We start from the raw sequence: 17,740 nt of genomic DNA, 5'->3' as shown, positions 1-17,740 counted from the left end.
TTTCAACCTAGAATTTCTTCCAGTAAATTTCTTGTGGTGTTAGGCAAGAGCAGATGAAGCAGGTAAAATTTAGCACATTTGAGTAGAGTTAGCTGAAGGCATACAACTTTGCACAACTTTGAGCATTTGCTCAACCTCATCCACTTGGTTTCACGTTGCCAGTGAGACCAAGATCAAAAGTGTGATCCCAGCTGAATCCTGTGCTCCAGGCGTCTGACTGCATCTTCACCCTGATCTTCAGGAGTAAAGAGTGTAGATGACTCTATAAATCCAAAATCTGAGAGGGCATTCCAGTATGGCTGTTGGGCAGCTTCAGTTTCATGTAAAGTTCATTAAATTCCATGTATAAAACCCATGAGCTTATATGTATTTTACTGCCCTACTTGAACCAGTATTCACAAAAATGCCAAGAAAATATAATTACCTCTTAGATGTATGTAGATTACATATTTACATTTAGTTGAGTTTGAAGGCAACCTGTAATATATTAAGTCTTTCCACATATTCTGTTAACATTAAAGATAATCACATGATGGTTGTAGCTCTACTCACTTAGGTATATTAATATAAATAGTTTATAGAGATAAAACTGTTTCTCAACCAGTAGCTACCAATTGCGAATTAACCTGGTTTTCTCATCATTGCCAAGAACCATCAGCTGGCGTATAACCTTTTTATGCCAGATTAATTCCTTTTTATTTAAGGAATTAATTAATCAGATTAACCAGATTAATTCCTTTTTATTAAAAATCTACTCTAGATTGATAGTGTCAGTATTTTGGATTGGAAGGGGAAAATCTATTTATTCTTAACATCAATGTAGCCCTAAGATATGCTCATTTTCTAAAACTGTGTATTTCTATAATTACTTTTTCTCATTTTCTGTCTTCTGTTGTGGAAAATTTTAAGCGTGAACAAAAGCAGACAGATGTACTGATCCACCTGCTTCAATAATATGCACTTAAGACCAGTTCATTTATGCCTTTCCCCCACTATCATTTTGAAGCAAATCCAAAATAACATATGATTTGTTTTTTCTCAACTGTTTAATATAGTTTCTCATTATTCTTGTTGATAATTGTTTAAATGCTAATGAGGGTATTCCCCAGAGGATCACCTTAAAGTGTTCTGTGCTTAGTCATTTCATTGTGGATTTTAGTATTATCACAATATCAGTGGATAGTACTACACTGTATTTTCTATCCTCTGGTCTTATTTATTTTCTCATTTCATTCTGGTCTATAATTATGTATGAAGTGAGTGGTATTCATTTATTCTGCTGCAAAAGCTAGGCTCACTGAAACATTCTTCCAGGTCTGTATAACAAAGAGATCTAACACATCCAAATTCATGTTAGTCTTCAAAGCAGTCACCTTGGCAGGTAATTTGTTTATTCCAGTAATGCAGCCGATTCACAGAATGTTTTTGAAATTTCTGTTTTGTAATTGCCTTTAGAAATATGTTGAGTCACATAGTGTATTAGTGCATTTTCAAGCTACTGATAAAGATATACCCAAGACTGGACAATTAACAAAAGAAAGAGGTTTAATTGAACTTACAGTTCCATGTGGCTGGGGAAGCCTCACAATCATGGCAGAAGGCAAGGAGGAGTAAGTCACGTCTTACATGGATAGCAGCATGCAAAGAGAGAGCTTGTGCAGGAAAACTCCCCCTTATAATAACCATAAGATCTCGTGAGACTTAACTCACTGTCATGAGAACAGCACAGGAAAGACCTGTCCGCATGATTGAATTACCTCCCACCAGGTCCCTCCCATAACACGTGGGAATTCAAGATGAGATTTGGGTGGGGACAGAGCCAAACCATATCATTCCGCCCCTGGCCTCTCCCGAATGTTATGTCCTCACATTTCAAAACCAATCATGCCTTCCTAACAGTCCCACAAAGTCTTAACTCATTTCAGCATTAACCCAGAAGTCCACAGTCCAAAGTCTCATCCAAGACAAGGCAAGTCCCTTCTGCCTATGAGCCTGTAAAATCAAAAGCAAGTTACTTACTTCCTAGATATAATGGAGGTATAGGCATTGGGTAAATACAGCCATTCCAAATGGGAGACATTGGCCAAAACAAAGGGGCTACAGGCCCCACGCAAGTCTGAAATCCAGCATGGCTGTCAAATCTTAAAGGTCCAAAATCATCTCCTTTGACTCCATGCCTCACATCCAGGTCACACTGATGCAAGAGGTGGGTTCCCATTGTCTTGGGCAGCTCCACTCCTATAGCTCTGCAGGGTACAGCCTCCCTCCTGGCTGCTTTCACAGGCTGGCATTGAGTGTTTGCAGCTTTTCCAGGTGTGTGGTGCAAGCTGTCAGTGGATCTAACATTCTGGGGTCTGGAGGACAGTGGCCCTCTTCTCACAGCTCCACTAGGTGGTGCCCCAGTAGGGAGTCTGTGTGGGGGCTCTGACCCCACATTTTCCTTCTGCACTGCCCTAGCAGAGATTCTCCATGAAGGCCCTACCCCATAGCAAACTTTTGCCTGGGCATCCAGGCGTTTTCATACATCTTCTGAAGTCTAGGCAGAGGTTCCCAAACCTCAATTCTTTTTTTTTTTTTTTTTTTTTTTTTCTCCTCCCAGACAGAGTTCTGCTCTGTTGTCCAGGCTGGAGTACAGTAGTGCAATCTTGGCTTACTGCAACCTTTTCCTTCTTGGGTCAAGTGATTCTCCTGCCTTGGCCTCCCGAGTAGCTGGGATTGCAGGCGTGTGCCACCATGCCCACCTAATTTTAAGTATTTTTAGTAGAGACAGGGTTTCCCCAGTTGGCCAGGCTGGTCTCGAACTCCTGACCTCTGGTGATCGACCTGCCTCAGCTTCCCAAAGTGCTAGGATTACAGGTGTGAGCCACCACGCCGGCCCAAACTTCAGTTCTTGACTTCTGTATACCCACAGGCTCAACACTGCGTGGAAGCTGTCAAGACTTGGGGCTTTCATCCTCTGAAGCAATAGCCCAAGCTGTACCTTGGTCCCTTTTAGTTATGGCTGGAGTGGCTGTGACACAGGGCACCAAGTCCTAGGCTGCACACAGCATAGGGATCCTGGCCCTGGCCCATGAAACCATTTTCTCCTAGGCCCCTGGGCCTGTGGTGGGAGGGGCTGCCGTGAAGACTTCTGACATGCCCTGGAGACATTTTTCCTATTATCTTAGCGATTAGTATTCGGCTCCTCCTTGCTTATGCAAATTTCTGCAGTCAGCTTCAAATTCTCCTCAGAAAATAAGTTTTTCTTTTATATCACATTGTCAGACTGCAAATGTTCTGAACTTTTATTCTCTGCTTCCCTTATAAAACTAAATGCCTCTAACAGCACCCAAGTCATCTCTTAAACGCTTTGCTACTTAGAAATTTCTTCCACTAGATACCCTAAAGCATCTCTCTCAAGTTCAAAGTTCCACAAATCTCTAGGGCGGGGGCAAAATGCTGCCAGTCTCTTTGTTAAACATAACAAGAATCACCTTTGCTACAGTTCCCAACGTGTTCCTCATCTCCATCTGAGACCACCTCAGCCTGGACCTTATTGTTCATATCGCTATCGGGCTTTGGTCAAAGCCCTTCAACAAGTCTCTAGAAGTTCCAAACTTTCCCACATTTTCCTGTCTTCTTCTGAGCCCTCCAAACTGTTTCAACCTCTGCCTACTATGCAGTTCCAAAGTTGCTTCCACATTTTCAGGTATCTTTTCAGCAACGCCCCACTCTACTAGTACCAATTTAATGTATTATTTAATGTATTAGTCTGTTTTCACACTGCTGATAAAGATGTACATGATACTGAGCAATTTACAGAAGAAAGAGGTTTATTGGACTTACAATTCCACATGGCTGGGGAAGCCTCACAATCATGGCAGAAAGTGAGGAGGAGCAAGTCATGTTTTATGTGGATGCCAGCAGGCAAAGAGAGCTTGTGCAGGAAATTTCCCCTTGTAATAACCATCAGATCTCGTGAGACTTATTCACTATCATGATAACAGCACAGGAAAGACCTGCCCCCATGATTCAATTACCTCTCACCAGGTCCCTCCCACAACATGTGGGAATTCAAGATGAGATTTGGGTGGGAACACAACCAAACCATATTGCATAGGAAACCAAGCCTCATTACTTTGGTCAAAACCAGTATCTAACAAAAATATTATTATTGAATTCAATCACTCGCTCATATTTTTGGACTTTACTTTGAATAAAAAATTTATTTATAAAAATTAAATCTCCCTACAATGAATTTTGATTTGCAGCCAACTGTGCCATTGAAAAGCAGGAGGTACAGAACTTCCCCCCAAAACAATGCTTTATTGGCCAGGTCCCAAGGCCAGAGGTCCCAGGAGCAGCAGCAGCAGCAGCAGCAGTGGGTCCTCCAGGAGAACCTCCAAGGTGACACAGGGTGCCCACTGCAGACAGGTTATACTGCATGGTGCCTCCTCCCTGACAACCACCTCCATTTCACACCAGCCACAGCAAGGAGCTTTGACACCAGCATGGATCTCTGCCTGCCGCTGATGGCCATGGCTGTCGAATACGTGGTGTTCCATCAGTTCTTTATACCAAGTCCTTTATGAAGCATTCCACAGAGCATGTGTCAATGGCGTGTGTTCACCTGGCCTTCAATATAGAAGAGGCTCCAAGACAAATAGGAGATATCATCAGCATGTTTCATCACCTCTGACCTCTGAGAAAGAAAAAAGAAATCTGAGCCTCTACTATTATATCAAAATTATGTTAACTTAAAGAATCAGATTATAAAAGCAGAAAGATGAGGGCCCCAAGAGCCAGACTTTTGTCATGATACCCACCATTAGGTCATCATTATAATACCTTCAGGTGTTAGAGTGTTAGTGCAACTAACACCTGGCCAATACCTCATGGAATTGCACAGGAGGGCCCAGGAAAGCCTCATGAATGTCTTACCAAACAGGGAGAGAGATGGAGGTGGCGCAGGAGCTAGGAGCAGTTTTTAGGTCCCTATTTATATCCACTCCTTCTAAGAGGAGGAAGAGCCACAGAGCTCAGCTCCCTGCAGGTCCAAGTTGAAGAGCCAGCGACTTCCTGTTGAGATGAGCTGGTGGTGCTCCCTGCAAAGGCTCCCTGTGTCCAAGGACTGCAAGCCCCCTGCAAGAGTCTCGCAAGTCTTAGAGACAGACCTCATCCGATTCATGAAGCTACTCATTGGAGTAGGCAGGTAATTCTGAAAATACAAGAAGAAAAGTTGTAACTACAGAGGTCAGTGTCAAGGTGGTTGAGGTTGTGAGTGGGCCATCACTGTGAGTGGGACTACTTGGGGAACAGCAAACATCAAAGGGTAAGCCAGGGGCCCCAGAGTCACTGGCTGACTTCAGGCCTTTTCCCAGAGGGATGTCTGGAGGGCTGCCTACCCTTTGAGCCATTGGCATGTACACCTCAGTGTGAGTGGCCCCGCATTGCAGCTCTTTCTGGAAATGATTATTGACCCTGGACCTTGTGATGAATTTTGAAATGGAATTGAGGAGACCGTAAGTACTCCTCAGGCTGGCCCAGGGCCCAGTGCACACCTGTCCCAATGTGGACAGGTGTCCTGTCCTGAGCAGCAGCCCTGCACGCGCTGGATAAAAAGCAAGCCCCATTGGTGTGGCTTGGTGCTAACAAGCTGTCTCTTCACTCCCAAATCAATACTCAGTTACATTAGACCAATAAAATGGCTATATTCGCTTGAATTTACATATATATTTTGCAATGCCTCACAGTATGAGAAAATCTTAATAGCCCCATTATCTATCCATATTGTAAATAAACATGTTTAAAATAAGTTAAAGCTACATATGAAAATTCAGAACTTCAATTTTCTACTTAAAACTTGTTAAATATGAAAACTATTAGGTTGGTGCAAAAGTAATTGTGGTTTTTGCAGGTTTTGTTTTTTGTTTTCTTTTTTTTTTAAATGGCAAAAATCTCAAATTACTTTTGCACCAATCTAATATTTAGATCTGTGTTGAAAATCTTTCTCTGTGCACCCCTAATTGCAGGCTCCCAGCTCCTAAATAAAGAAGTTCCCTATATGTGCTAAACAATTCTGTCTACTTAGGACATTTGGAATGTTAAAGAATGTGTAGTTTGTCATTCTGCTTGCTTAAGTGTTCAAATGTATAGACAGCCGTGAGTTCCCATTCTAGTGGTATGTCTGAGCTGCCCTCCCTGTTCCTTACTCATTAAAGTGATGAATTTTATAAAAGCAAAACAAAAACCCAAACAACAAAACAGTGTTATTTTAAAGTTATAGTGCTTTTTTCGTGTGTGCATGAGTGTAATATGTGTATGTGTATAATGTACATTTATGGTAAGGTGTTTATATATTTCACATGACTAATGGGTTCTGTACTTGTTTTAAATTTGATTTTTTTTAAGTTCACAATGCATTAACATGTTACAAATTCAAAGGGTGTAAAAGAAAAGGTTTTGATCCCCTCCCTGTCATGGAGCCCTCCATTTCCCCTACCAAAGACAGCCTGTGCAACCAATTTCAAGTGTATCCTTACAGATCTCTCCTATAAATATTCATGCATTTATTTTTTCTCTTATTCTTACAGAAAGTGAAGCATACTGTACACGCTGCTTTGTACCAGCTTTTCATTTGACAGTGTATCTTTGAGATTTTTTCATATTCCATAAAAAGCTTCCCTTTGTTTGTAAATGCACCACAGTATTTTTAAGCAGCACTACTGATGAACCTTTGGATTTCCTAACTCTTTGCTATTAAAAATGTACTGTAGGGGTTGGGCCCAGTAGCTCATACCTGTAATCACAGCACTTGGGAGGCCGAGATGGGTAAATCACCTGAGGTCAGGAGTTCGAGACGAGCCTGGCCAACATGGTAAAACCTTGTCTCTACTAAAAACACAAAAATTAGCCAAGCGTGGTGACACATGCCTGTAATCCCAGCTACTTGGGAGGCCGAGGCAGGAGAATCGTTTGCACCCAGGAGGTAGAGGTTGCAGTGAGCTGAGATTATGTCACTGTACGCCAAGTGAGCCATGATTGTGCCATTGCACTCCAGCCTGGGTGACAGAGTGAGACCCTGTCTCAAAAATAAAATCAAAACAAAAGTACTACAAAGTAGACATTTGTACATACAGTATTTTGTACCAGTTAAACAATATAAATTCCTAGAAGTGGAATTACTGGATCAAAGTATTTTAAATTTTAAATTTTGCCCAATTGCTTTTCTTTTAGAATTTGTACCAGTTTATGTTCTCACCAATGATATTTGCTTTACTATTTTTCCCACAATTGCAACAGCAGAAAGTTGTCAAGTTTTATTTTTGCCACAATGATACATTTAAATTTCACTTCTCTCATTATGAGGTAAAGTTGAATATATCTATAAAGCCATTTACATTTCCTTCCTTGTGAACTGTGTGTTTATATCCTTTGCTCATTGTTGTACTACCTTGCTGATCTTTTTGTAAATTGATCTCTGGGAATTCTTTTTATTCCCTGGAAATTAACCTTTATAAGTTGGAAATATTTTTTCCTAGTTTGTCATTTAGATTTTGACTTTTCTTGCAGAAGTTGGTTTTGTTTTAAGAGATGGTCTCCCTTTGTCACCCAGGCAGGAGTGCAGTGGTACCATCATAGCTCACTGCAGCTTCAAACTCCAGAGCTCAAGGGATCCTCCCCATTCTGCCTCCCAAGTAGCTGGGATTGCAGGTGCACACCGCCAGACTTGGCTAATTTTTTAATTTTTTGCAGAGGCGGATCTTGCTCTGTTGCCCAGACTGGTTTCAAACTCCTGGCCTCAAGCAGTCTTCCTGCCTCAGCCTCCAAAAGTGCTGGGATTACAGGTGTGAGCTACTGCACCCGGCCTGTTGCCATAGTTTTTGCTGTGCAGAAATATTTAGATTTATGTAGCCAGATTTGTGTATTATGTTTTCTGAATTAAGCTTTTTCCGTTCATAAGGTTTTTAAAAAATATATTTCACATATCTTTAGTACATTTATGAAATCATTGATCCATCTGGAGTTTATTTTGGTTTACAAGGTGAAAAGTATGGATTCAGCTCTTTTCTTCCTTTTCTCTGGTGGCTCTCCTGTTGACATGAATTTTGAATTAAAAAAAAAGTCTTTAGTACATACTGTCATATGCAAGAACAGCTAATACTGATTAAGCCATATATTCTTTGAATCTTTTTTTATTGCTATAGAGATTCTTCATTTTTGTACGATCAGAAAATGAGTAGTTACAATGTATGATAACTTTTAAGTCAGCCCAAAGAAGCTGCAAATTATATAACATTGTGGATTCCCTTCTGGGTTCTCCTTACCTTAACTGTGATACTCCCTGCCTTATTGCTTCTTGCAAAATACCATGATGTCATTGTCTCCTTGGAAGCAAAGTGCCACTTGAAAATTGCTAGGCAAAAATGTAACCAAATGTTGATGTTGGCTTGCATTTTTATTTGTGAAAGTTTACAAATCGTATAGTTTGTCAACTAACAGTCCTATTATTTTTACTTTTAATGTGATGGTTCTTATTTTTAACTGATATAAGCTTGCAAATTTTTTCTGTTCATTTTTACTAAAAGTAAATATTTTGTACAATTTTGGAGAGGAGTGATGGAAGCTCCATGCCTGAGTCATCCAACCCAGGCTGTCTGATTAGAGGATGAGTTGTTTATGCTTTTTGTTTCTGGTTTTTTGTTTTTGTTTTTGAAACATAGTCTTGCTCTATTACCCAGGCTGGAATGGAGTGCAGTGGTGCAATTTCGGCTCACCGCAACCTCCACCTCCCAGGTTCAAGCAATTCTTGTGCCTCAGCCTCCCGAGTAGCTGGGACCACACCCAACTAATTTTTATATTTTTAGTAGAGATGAGGTTTCATCATGTTAGCCAGGCTGGTCTCGAACTCCTGACCTCAGGTGATCTGTCCACCTCAGCCTCCCAAAGTGCTGGGATTACAGGCCTGAGCTACTGCGCCCAGCCTGTTTTGGGTTTTTTTAGTTATCATGGGAAGGAAGTCACTTTCTAGATGAAGAGTTCTTTTTTAGCATTATTCTTGACAGAACCTTCATTAGTGAATGGAAAATGGGGTATGTCCATGTAAATATTTCAATTGCATATCTAGAGCTACTCATTTATAAATATGTTTGAAAATTAAGTCAATTATAGTAACTGATTTATAAAATGAAAGAATTGGTGAGATTAATAAGATATATCTTCAGATTTAAACGGCTTTTAGTCTGGAATTCTTTGGAAAGAAAATAGACTTCTTGCAAGATGTTACTGTGTGTATTCCTTGACATTTCAGTTTAACAAGTAGAAAAGTGCAGCTGCACACCATTTATGAATATATTTTAATAGGAAAATTTCATAAAGCCTCAAGTAATGAACTCTTTTTAATAAATGGTAAATTTGGAGGAGAGATATATGCTATCTTTTTGTCTACACATTGATAAGTCATTTAAAAGTTCTCGGTTTTTTTCTTCTATCTTTAAAACTAGAGAAATAATAATAATGATAGTGATGATGAGGTGTTCACTTTGGCCCCCAAGGATATTTTGATCATTCTAAACTGCTACCTGCTAATAAAGATGTATTTTTCTTACGATTTGGAGACTTAATAGACCAAATCACTACATGTAAATATGTGTTCCATTATAAACATTCTAACTTCCTCCTTCAGTTTCCTGGAGAAATGTGTTCGATTGAAGATACTATATATGTTCTATTCTTTCAAATTCTATTTTCTTCAATGAGTTTTCCTTCCTATCAAGCTGCTGTCTTTACAATATGACAGTCTTGATATCTGACATGTTGACATTTACTGTTTGTAACTTGTAAATGTTGTGATGAAAAGCTTTCTGGATTATAATTGTTTAGTATTGGACACATTTTTTTCCCTTACTGAAATCTGAAATTTTCTTCTGTGCACTAAAGCTCAGATGTATATATTTTTACTAAACTTTGCAAACTGTACCCTTTTCTTTTGACATTCCCACTTGTGTTCCTTGTTTTTCCTTTGAATCTCAGTATTTTTGTATTAAATTGTATGGCCATGAGATTAATGATAGTTTGCATAGATAATTGACTCCATTTATATCATATGAAGTACATAATACATTTGCTCATATGAAGATAGCCACAACACAAAAATTCCATACTTTCATTATTTGTTCTTACATTTACGGAACAAATGTAATATGTTTATAAATATTTGCTCAGATATGAATGATAAATGTTGATATACTCTGTAAATGGTTTATTAATGTTCTTATTTCATATGATTTTCATCACTACATATAAAAGATCATGACTAAAATAGAAGACTATTTTGTATAATAGCTTTCGTTAATTCTTAGAATCCTAAAAGCTGAAAATATTATGGAAATGGAAGAAATTCAATTCCAGGTGTTTTAATAGTTTTATTTTTTATATTTTTTAAAATTTCATGTGGCTGCAATATAATTTAACTCCAGAAAAAATGAACTATAAAATACTGTTTTTCATTATATTACAAACATCTTTCACATTTTAGAATGCTTGAATATATTTTATGATGCAGTCATGAAATCTGTGATGTTATTTAGAAATGCAGGCCAAATTAATTTATTAAGGGTTTGGAGACATAACACTTTACTTATAAAGTACATTAACAAATAGATCAGTGGGTTTGTATAAATGAACTGGGTTTACTCTATTTTTTACCCCCTTCAGGCAGAACTCACAGTTTGGAGATGAAAAAACATTTAGTGATTCATCATTGCTGGAAAATCTCCAAAATAATCATGTAAGTTACATAAAACCATTATCTTTTTGTTAGTGAATAAAAACTAATGAATGTTTCTCTGAATTATCTTTTATGTTTATATATTTCTCTTTTTTTTACTTTCATGATTATTATTTATTTATTTATTTATTTATTTATTTATTTATTTTGAAACAGAGTCTCACTCTGTTGCCAAGGCTGGAGTGCAGTGGCATGATCTTGGCTCACTGCAACCTCTGCCTCCCGGAATCAAGCCATTTTCCTGTATCAGCCTCCCAAGTAGCTGGGATTACAGGCGCCCGCCACCATATGTGGCTAATTTTCGTATTTTAGTAGAGACAGGGTTTTGCCATGTTGGCCAGGCTGTTCTTAAACTCCTGACCTCAGGTGTTCCACCCACCTCAGCCTCCCAAAATGCTGGGATTATAGGCATGAGCCACCGTGCCTGGCCTCATGATCATTTTTAATAATTATCAAAATCTATGCCAATTCCTTTTTACTTGGCCAACATTAATTCATGGTTGTTATTAATTTGGTTTTAATATTATAATTCACCAATATTCTGTCTTTTCAAATTGTTTCATTTTAAATGATTATAGAACGCTCTGTGATACAATTCAATATTAACAATTTTAGAATATCTATGGAAGTAAGTTATCTGCTTAGTACCATAGGCTGGTGCTAAATCTACAGTAGAAACTCCAGCTTCTGCCACCCAATGTGAAAATCCTGCTTATGAAGTTACTGACTGTATTAGAGTTCTCTAGGGGGGCAGAACTAATAGGAGATATATATATATAACTAATAGGATATATATATATATATATATATATATGAGTTTATTAAGTCATATTAATGCACACAATCACAAGGTCCCACAATAGGCCATCTGCACACTGAGGAGCAAGGAAGCCAGTCCAAGTCCCAAAGCTGAAGAACTTGGAGTTTGATGTTTGAGGGCAGGAAGCATCCAGCATGGGAGAGATGTAGTCTGGGAGGCTAAGCCAGTTGAGCCTTTTCACAGTTTTCTGCCTGCTTTATATTCTGGCCATGCTGGCAGCTGATTAGATGATCTGCCTTTCCCCATCCCACTTACTCAAATGTTAATCTCTTTTGGCAACACGCTCACAGACACACCCCCAGGATCAATACTTTGCATCCTTCAATCCAATCAAGTTGACACTCAGTATTAACCATCACACTGACACTCAGGTTTCATAAGATCAACTTAGAGAGTCTTCTGGAGTTAAACCCCAGAGCTTTTTCTCATAACCACTTCAGGCCCAGTATGTCGAAACTCGAACTCATAATTGTTACCCCAAAACATGCATCTTCTCTAGTACGGGTGGGCTTGACACTTTGCCCGAGTGGGGCCCTATCAGTATGTTGATATGGGTATTTTTGTATCTCTGTTTTCTACACGAGCCTTTGACAAAATATTAACTTCAGGATCTACAAAACCTGGAGCTAGACCACCTATTGCCTCTTGAAATCTCAGCTTTCAGTAAATTGTACCGTCACCTATCTTGTGACTCTTCCTAGGAATCAGAGGATTGTCTTTGATGCCTTCTTTTCTCTCCATGTCCAGATCTCTGAGTCACCAAGCCCTTGTCAGTACTGATTGCTAGAATGTATCTTGGGTGTCAGCTGCAGTTAATCCTCATTTTCACCCCCCAGTCCAGACCGCCAGTACCCACTCTGTGGATGGCTGTGGTAGCCTCCTGGCCAGTCTCCTGGGTTCCATTTTTACTCCTCTCCAGTTATTGTTGCACGTGACAGCTGAAAAATGCAAATGGAAATCAAGTCCCCTCACTATCCTGTTTAAGCCTATTCTCTGCCTTCTCTCTTCACTCATAAAGTAACATGTTCTGGCCCCTGCCTAAGCTGTCACCCTCATTTTGAACTCCTTTTCTTTCTCCTCATCCCACTGACTGCCTTTTATTTTCTAAAACACATCATTTTTTCCTTCTTTATGACCTTTCCTGCTTGATGGAAAGCACTTTGCTCAATTCTTCCTGAGGCTAAAACTTCATCAGCTCAAATATTACATTATCTTGAGAATAACCACAGACTCGCTCAAGTCACATTACATGATATTTGCATATTCCCTTATTTACAGTGCTTGTCACACTGTAAGTAAACAATATGTGTATATTTGTGTTTGGTCTTCCCCACAACACCAAGCTTCACATGGCAGGGACCATGTCTCTTTAGTCCACTGTTGTAGCCTGAACACAGTTTTTTCAAATAATGTTCTGATATATCTTCCTAGTCACTTCACATTATTATTATTTTTTTGTCCAAGAGCATAGAGAAATGTTTTTCCTTTATTAAATTGAATGACATTTCTCTTTATTGAGAGCCAGACAGGAATATATTTAATTTAAAATATCTGGCTTCTCTCCTATAAACCCTAAGCTCTGTGTAGAAAGGATACACCCTTCTGTCTTCTCAGGCTGTAGGAGTCCACTGGACATAGGAGTTGCTCATAATTTCTTATTCATTAAAATATGAATAAAGTTACCATTTTTGGAGAGGAAAGACAAAGCCTTATAGAAAAATCCTCAATCATTATCACCCCAACGCGAAGTATCACGCCAATGCAGTAAGATGGCATGCCTAAAATTTAAATCTGATCGGGAATTACAGCTAGGTAAATGAACATTCTCAAATTTTTCTCCTGTCCTCCAAGGACAAGATTCAGCTTCATCTGCCTTTCTCACTATACTGTTTCTATTTGACAACACCAAGTTGTCTTGTATAAATGTTTAGAAAATGAATGAAAGAGTAGAAAAATAATTTGAATTAAAAAACACATTTTCTTTGTAATTGATGTTGGCTTCTTTGTTGGCTATAATCCCACACCCCCTATGTGTAACAGCTATGTTTTTATGGGTTTTTGTTTGTTTGTTTCGTTGGGTTTGTTTTGTTTTGTTTTGTTTTGTTTTGAGACAGAGTCTCACTCTGTTTCCCAGGCTAGAGTACAATGGTGCAATCTCAGCTCACTGCAACCTCCGCCTCCCGGGTTCAAGCGATTCTCCTGACTCAGCTTCCCAAGTAGCTGGCATTACAGGTGCCTGCCACCATGCCTGGCTAATTTTTGTATTTTTAGTAGAGTAGGGGTTTCACCAGGCTGGTCTCAAACTCCTGACCTCAGGTGATCCACCCACCTCGGCCTCCCAAAGTGCCGGGATTACAGCACTGGGATTACAGGTGTGAGCTACCACATCCGGCCAACAGCTATGTTCTTAATAGACATGAAGTAATATTACTATCAGTGTCAAAATGTTCACATGAGAAGGGCTTAAATTATATGTTTATTTTTCACAGCCGACTGCACCTATAATATGTGAATTTCTTACAATGATGGCAGTCTGTCACACAGCAGTGCCAGAGCGAGAAGGTGATAAGATTATTTATCAAGCAGCATCTCCAGGTACAAATGAAGAAATTGTAAAGTATTTTTTTGTGGAAAATTGTTCTGAATGTAAAAGTCAGTTTAATTTTAAAAAGCCAAATTGAGTGTTTTTTTAGATAAAAATTTTTATTTACCAACTAGAAAAACCTTGGCTTTCAAGGTTAAATATATATGTGATATTTTAAAATGTGTAACTTTGTGTACGTAATTTTTGGTATATGACATAAGTTACATGAGAATTTGAATAACATAATTCTCATAAGTGAAAAATGTACTTTTTTACCTATGCATAATAATTTTTCCCTTTATAAATACCTAAGAACTCTTAGTCAAGCTGGTTTTGCATGGGTACAAATAGGAAAAGGAAAATGTGTTTGCCTAAATATAGTAAGCATATATAACTTTAGAACACCAATTTTGATTTCCTCTTGTTAATGATAATAACGAAGTTTGTGTATTTATTTGGGTGAGGAAAGTTTTACACATTTGAAGAGATTCCATAAAATATTATTAGTACAGTTATCAATATTAAGTACTTAGGCTTAATTTTGGATCTATTTTCAATGTAAAATTGGGCAGATAGTTTGATGAGAACTTTGTTAGAAGTGTTTTAAACTGTATTCTAAGCCAGCATCTGTGACTTATAGAATATACTAAATTCCTTAAAAGCGTAAGAATTGTTATATCATATTATTAGGATAGAAACTGTGTGATGTTTTCTTATGCCATACCCTACTCTAGCAATAAAAAGGTTTTATTTAACATGATGAATTTCATAGACATTAAAATCATTATTAGTTCATTTAAAGCTGTTTAAATTGAATCCTCAGTGAGCAATATTAGTTTCTCTAGACTCAACAATTTAGGAGGAAAAGGATAAAAGTTTAGAAGGCAGTTTTCTCTGATTCCTTGTGAGAAAGTTTTCTAGCAAATGTGCTGGATGAAGGGGTACATTTAAATTAAGCTTCTTAGGAATTTATGACTAACAGTGAGACTGGACATTTTGGAAATGTAACTCTGAGTTCTATATGTGTCTCCAACACTTAAGATTATTCTCTTCATTTCTTTGGAATTGTCATATAATTTTAAAATAATTGGATTAATAACAGGAGCCAGAATAAAAAGAACTTTAAACAGAAAATTATATTACCTTAATGTACTTCTCTTGTACTGAGAATATTTTTTTTTCAATCGTGTATTTGCTTTTACCTCTTTTTCTAAAACAGATGAGGGAGCATTGGTCAGAGCAGCCAAGCAATTGAATTTTGTTTTCACTGGAAGAACACCCGACTCGGTGATTATAGATTCAGTAAGTTAGTTGTTTTTAAGATTCTTTTTAATGCAAGTAATACATTTGCATAGCGTCAAAGATAAAGTAATACCAAAAAGCCTATAATAAAATAGAGGTTCCCCACTCCAGAAGCAACCACTGGGTGTTCTTTTAGCTATTTCTTCAGGCATTTATACAAAAAAAAAAGAGGTGATTATTAATACATATTTTGACTCTTCAATTTTAATGTATCTTCTGATTCTGTTACATGAGGGTGTATCTCTTGAATCATCATCCTTTTTGTTTATCCTTCCTCATACTCCAAAATTATTATGATTTTATTCCAATTAGTTAAATACTCAGGCCCAATTTTTAAAGTGGGCAAAAGACTTGAGCAGACATTTCACAAAAGAAGCTATATGGATGACCAATGAGCATGTGAGAAAACATTGTTAGTCATCAGGGAGATACAATTAAGACCACAATGAGATAGCACTACATACCTACCCAAGTGATTTTCCCACCTCAGCATCCCAAAGCACTGGAATTACAGGCATGAACCACTGCACCTGACCACTTTTTCTCTTACTTTCTAAAGACTAAAATTTAAAAATGGATGGCACCAAATGTGTAATGACTATGTAGATCAAATGGAGCAATCATATACTGCTAGCAGATGCGTAAAGTGGTACAGTCCCTTTGGAAAATCTTAGAGTTGTCTAATTGAGGTAAACTTACACCTGAGCCAGCAATTGTGTTCACAGTTATACAGCGGAAATGGAAGTTTCTGTTTCTAAAAAGACTTGTAACAAAATGCTCATAGCAGCTTTATTCAGAGTAGCCAAAAACTAGAAACCAAACCAAATGCCCATCAATAGAAGAATGCATAAACAAATTGTGATATAGTCTCAATGGAACATTGAAACAATAAAAAAGAATGAGTTATTGATTCATCAACAGCATGGATGAAAAATGAATCAAAACAATCAAAAACATTATGCCGAGCAAAAAAAAAAAAAGCCAGACACAAAGGAGTGCATCCTTTTTAATTTCATTTTTATGCAGCTCAAGATGCAGGAAAAAGTGATTTATGGTGATAGAATGCAGAACAGTGGTTGCCTCAGGGCAGGGAGGAGATTGATTGAAAAAGGGCACAATGGAATTTATAGGGTGGTGGGAATGTTTTGTATCTTGATTGGGATGCTAATTACCAAACTATACAATTTTCCTTTGACTCTATCTTAAAGGTCTATGCATTTTATTATATATAAATTATGTCTCATTTAAAAATTATTTACTTTCTGTGTAGTATTGCCTTCTCTTTTACCTGTACAATATTCATAGCTGAACATTGTTGTATTTGATAATTTTTTTTTTTTAATTTTGTGTTTTCCAACACCAATTTTTTTTTTTAGAGATGGCATCTTGCTCTGTCACCCAGGCTGGAGTACAGTGGTATAATCATAACTAACCGTAGCCTTGAACCCCTGGACTCAAGTAACCCTCCTGCCTCAGCCTCTAAAATAGCTGGGATTATAGTAGGCATGCGCCACCACACCTGATTTTTAAAAAAACTTATTTTTTAATAGAGATGGGGTCTTGCTGAATTGCCACAGCTGGTCTTAACTCCTGAGCTCAGTTAATTCTCCCACCTCAGCCTCCCAAAGCACTGGAATTACAGGCACGGCCACTGGACCTGGGCACTTTTTACATCATTTTCTAAAGATAAATCTCTTACCTGTTTGTTCCATTGCTTCCCTGTTTTTTTCTTATTATCTATATTAATTGTTCCCATACTTTCTAGTATACTTTTCTCAATACAATCACACCATATAATCTGTTCATTGGCAGTTCTTTCCTTTCCACAGCCCTTTTGAAGCCCTCCATTCTCTTGTCTGGGCAGGTTATATTCTAAGAACTCTTCAGTGACACTTTGAATTCCTTTTGGTTTTCTCCTGTTTTGGATTTTCTGTTTCCTGTAACTCAGTTAACGTAAAAGTTAGTAAGCTCCCTTCCATATTTCAGTAGGGAAAATTTGTTCATGTTGACATTTTTTGCAGTAAAACTTTATGACTAGGATTTATTTCCAAGAAGCTTAAGACATTTCCAACTGTATTTAATTATATATTCCTTTTCTTCTTAGCTGGGGCAGGAAGAAAGATATGAATTGCTCAATGTCTTGGAGTTTACCAGGTAAAACATCTGCTCAGTTATTTGTATGGATAAGATAACTTTATATCCATTTTTATTTTTCCCTTTCGAATAACTAGAAGGTATGCTTTGTTTTTATTTGACTAAATTTGTT

The 17,740-nt window shown here is 37.8% G+C and overlaps 1 protein-coding gene across 10 annotated transcripts in view; it reads left to right on the top strand.

The window, feature by feature from the left end:
- ATP8A1 (ATPase phospholipid transporting 8A1) overlaps window positions 1-17,740 on the top strand; it is a 266,396-nt gene that overhangs the window by 99,438 nt on the left and 149,218 nt on the right. For all 10 annotated transcript variants that reach the window (XM_078001749.1, XM_078001748.1, XM_078001747.1 and 7 more), the window contains 4 exon segments: window positions 10,696-10,768; window positions 14,078-14,183; window positions 15,392-15,474; window positions 17,579-17,628. In XM_078001749.1, coding sequence (XP_077857875.1) covers window positions 10,696-10,768; window positions 14,078-14,183; window positions 15,392-15,474; window positions 17,579-17,628 — 312 coding nt within the window.

Source organism: Macaca mulatta, chromosome 5, assembly GCF_049350105.2.
Source record: "Macaca mulatta isolate MMU2019108-1 chromosome 5, T2T-MMU8v2.0, whole genome shotgun sequence".
Taxonomy (NCBI): Eukaryota; Metazoa; Chordata; class Mammalia; order Primates; family Cercopithecidae; genus Macaca; species Macaca mulatta.
This window is presented reverse-complemented; position numbering and strand designations above follow the sequence as displayed.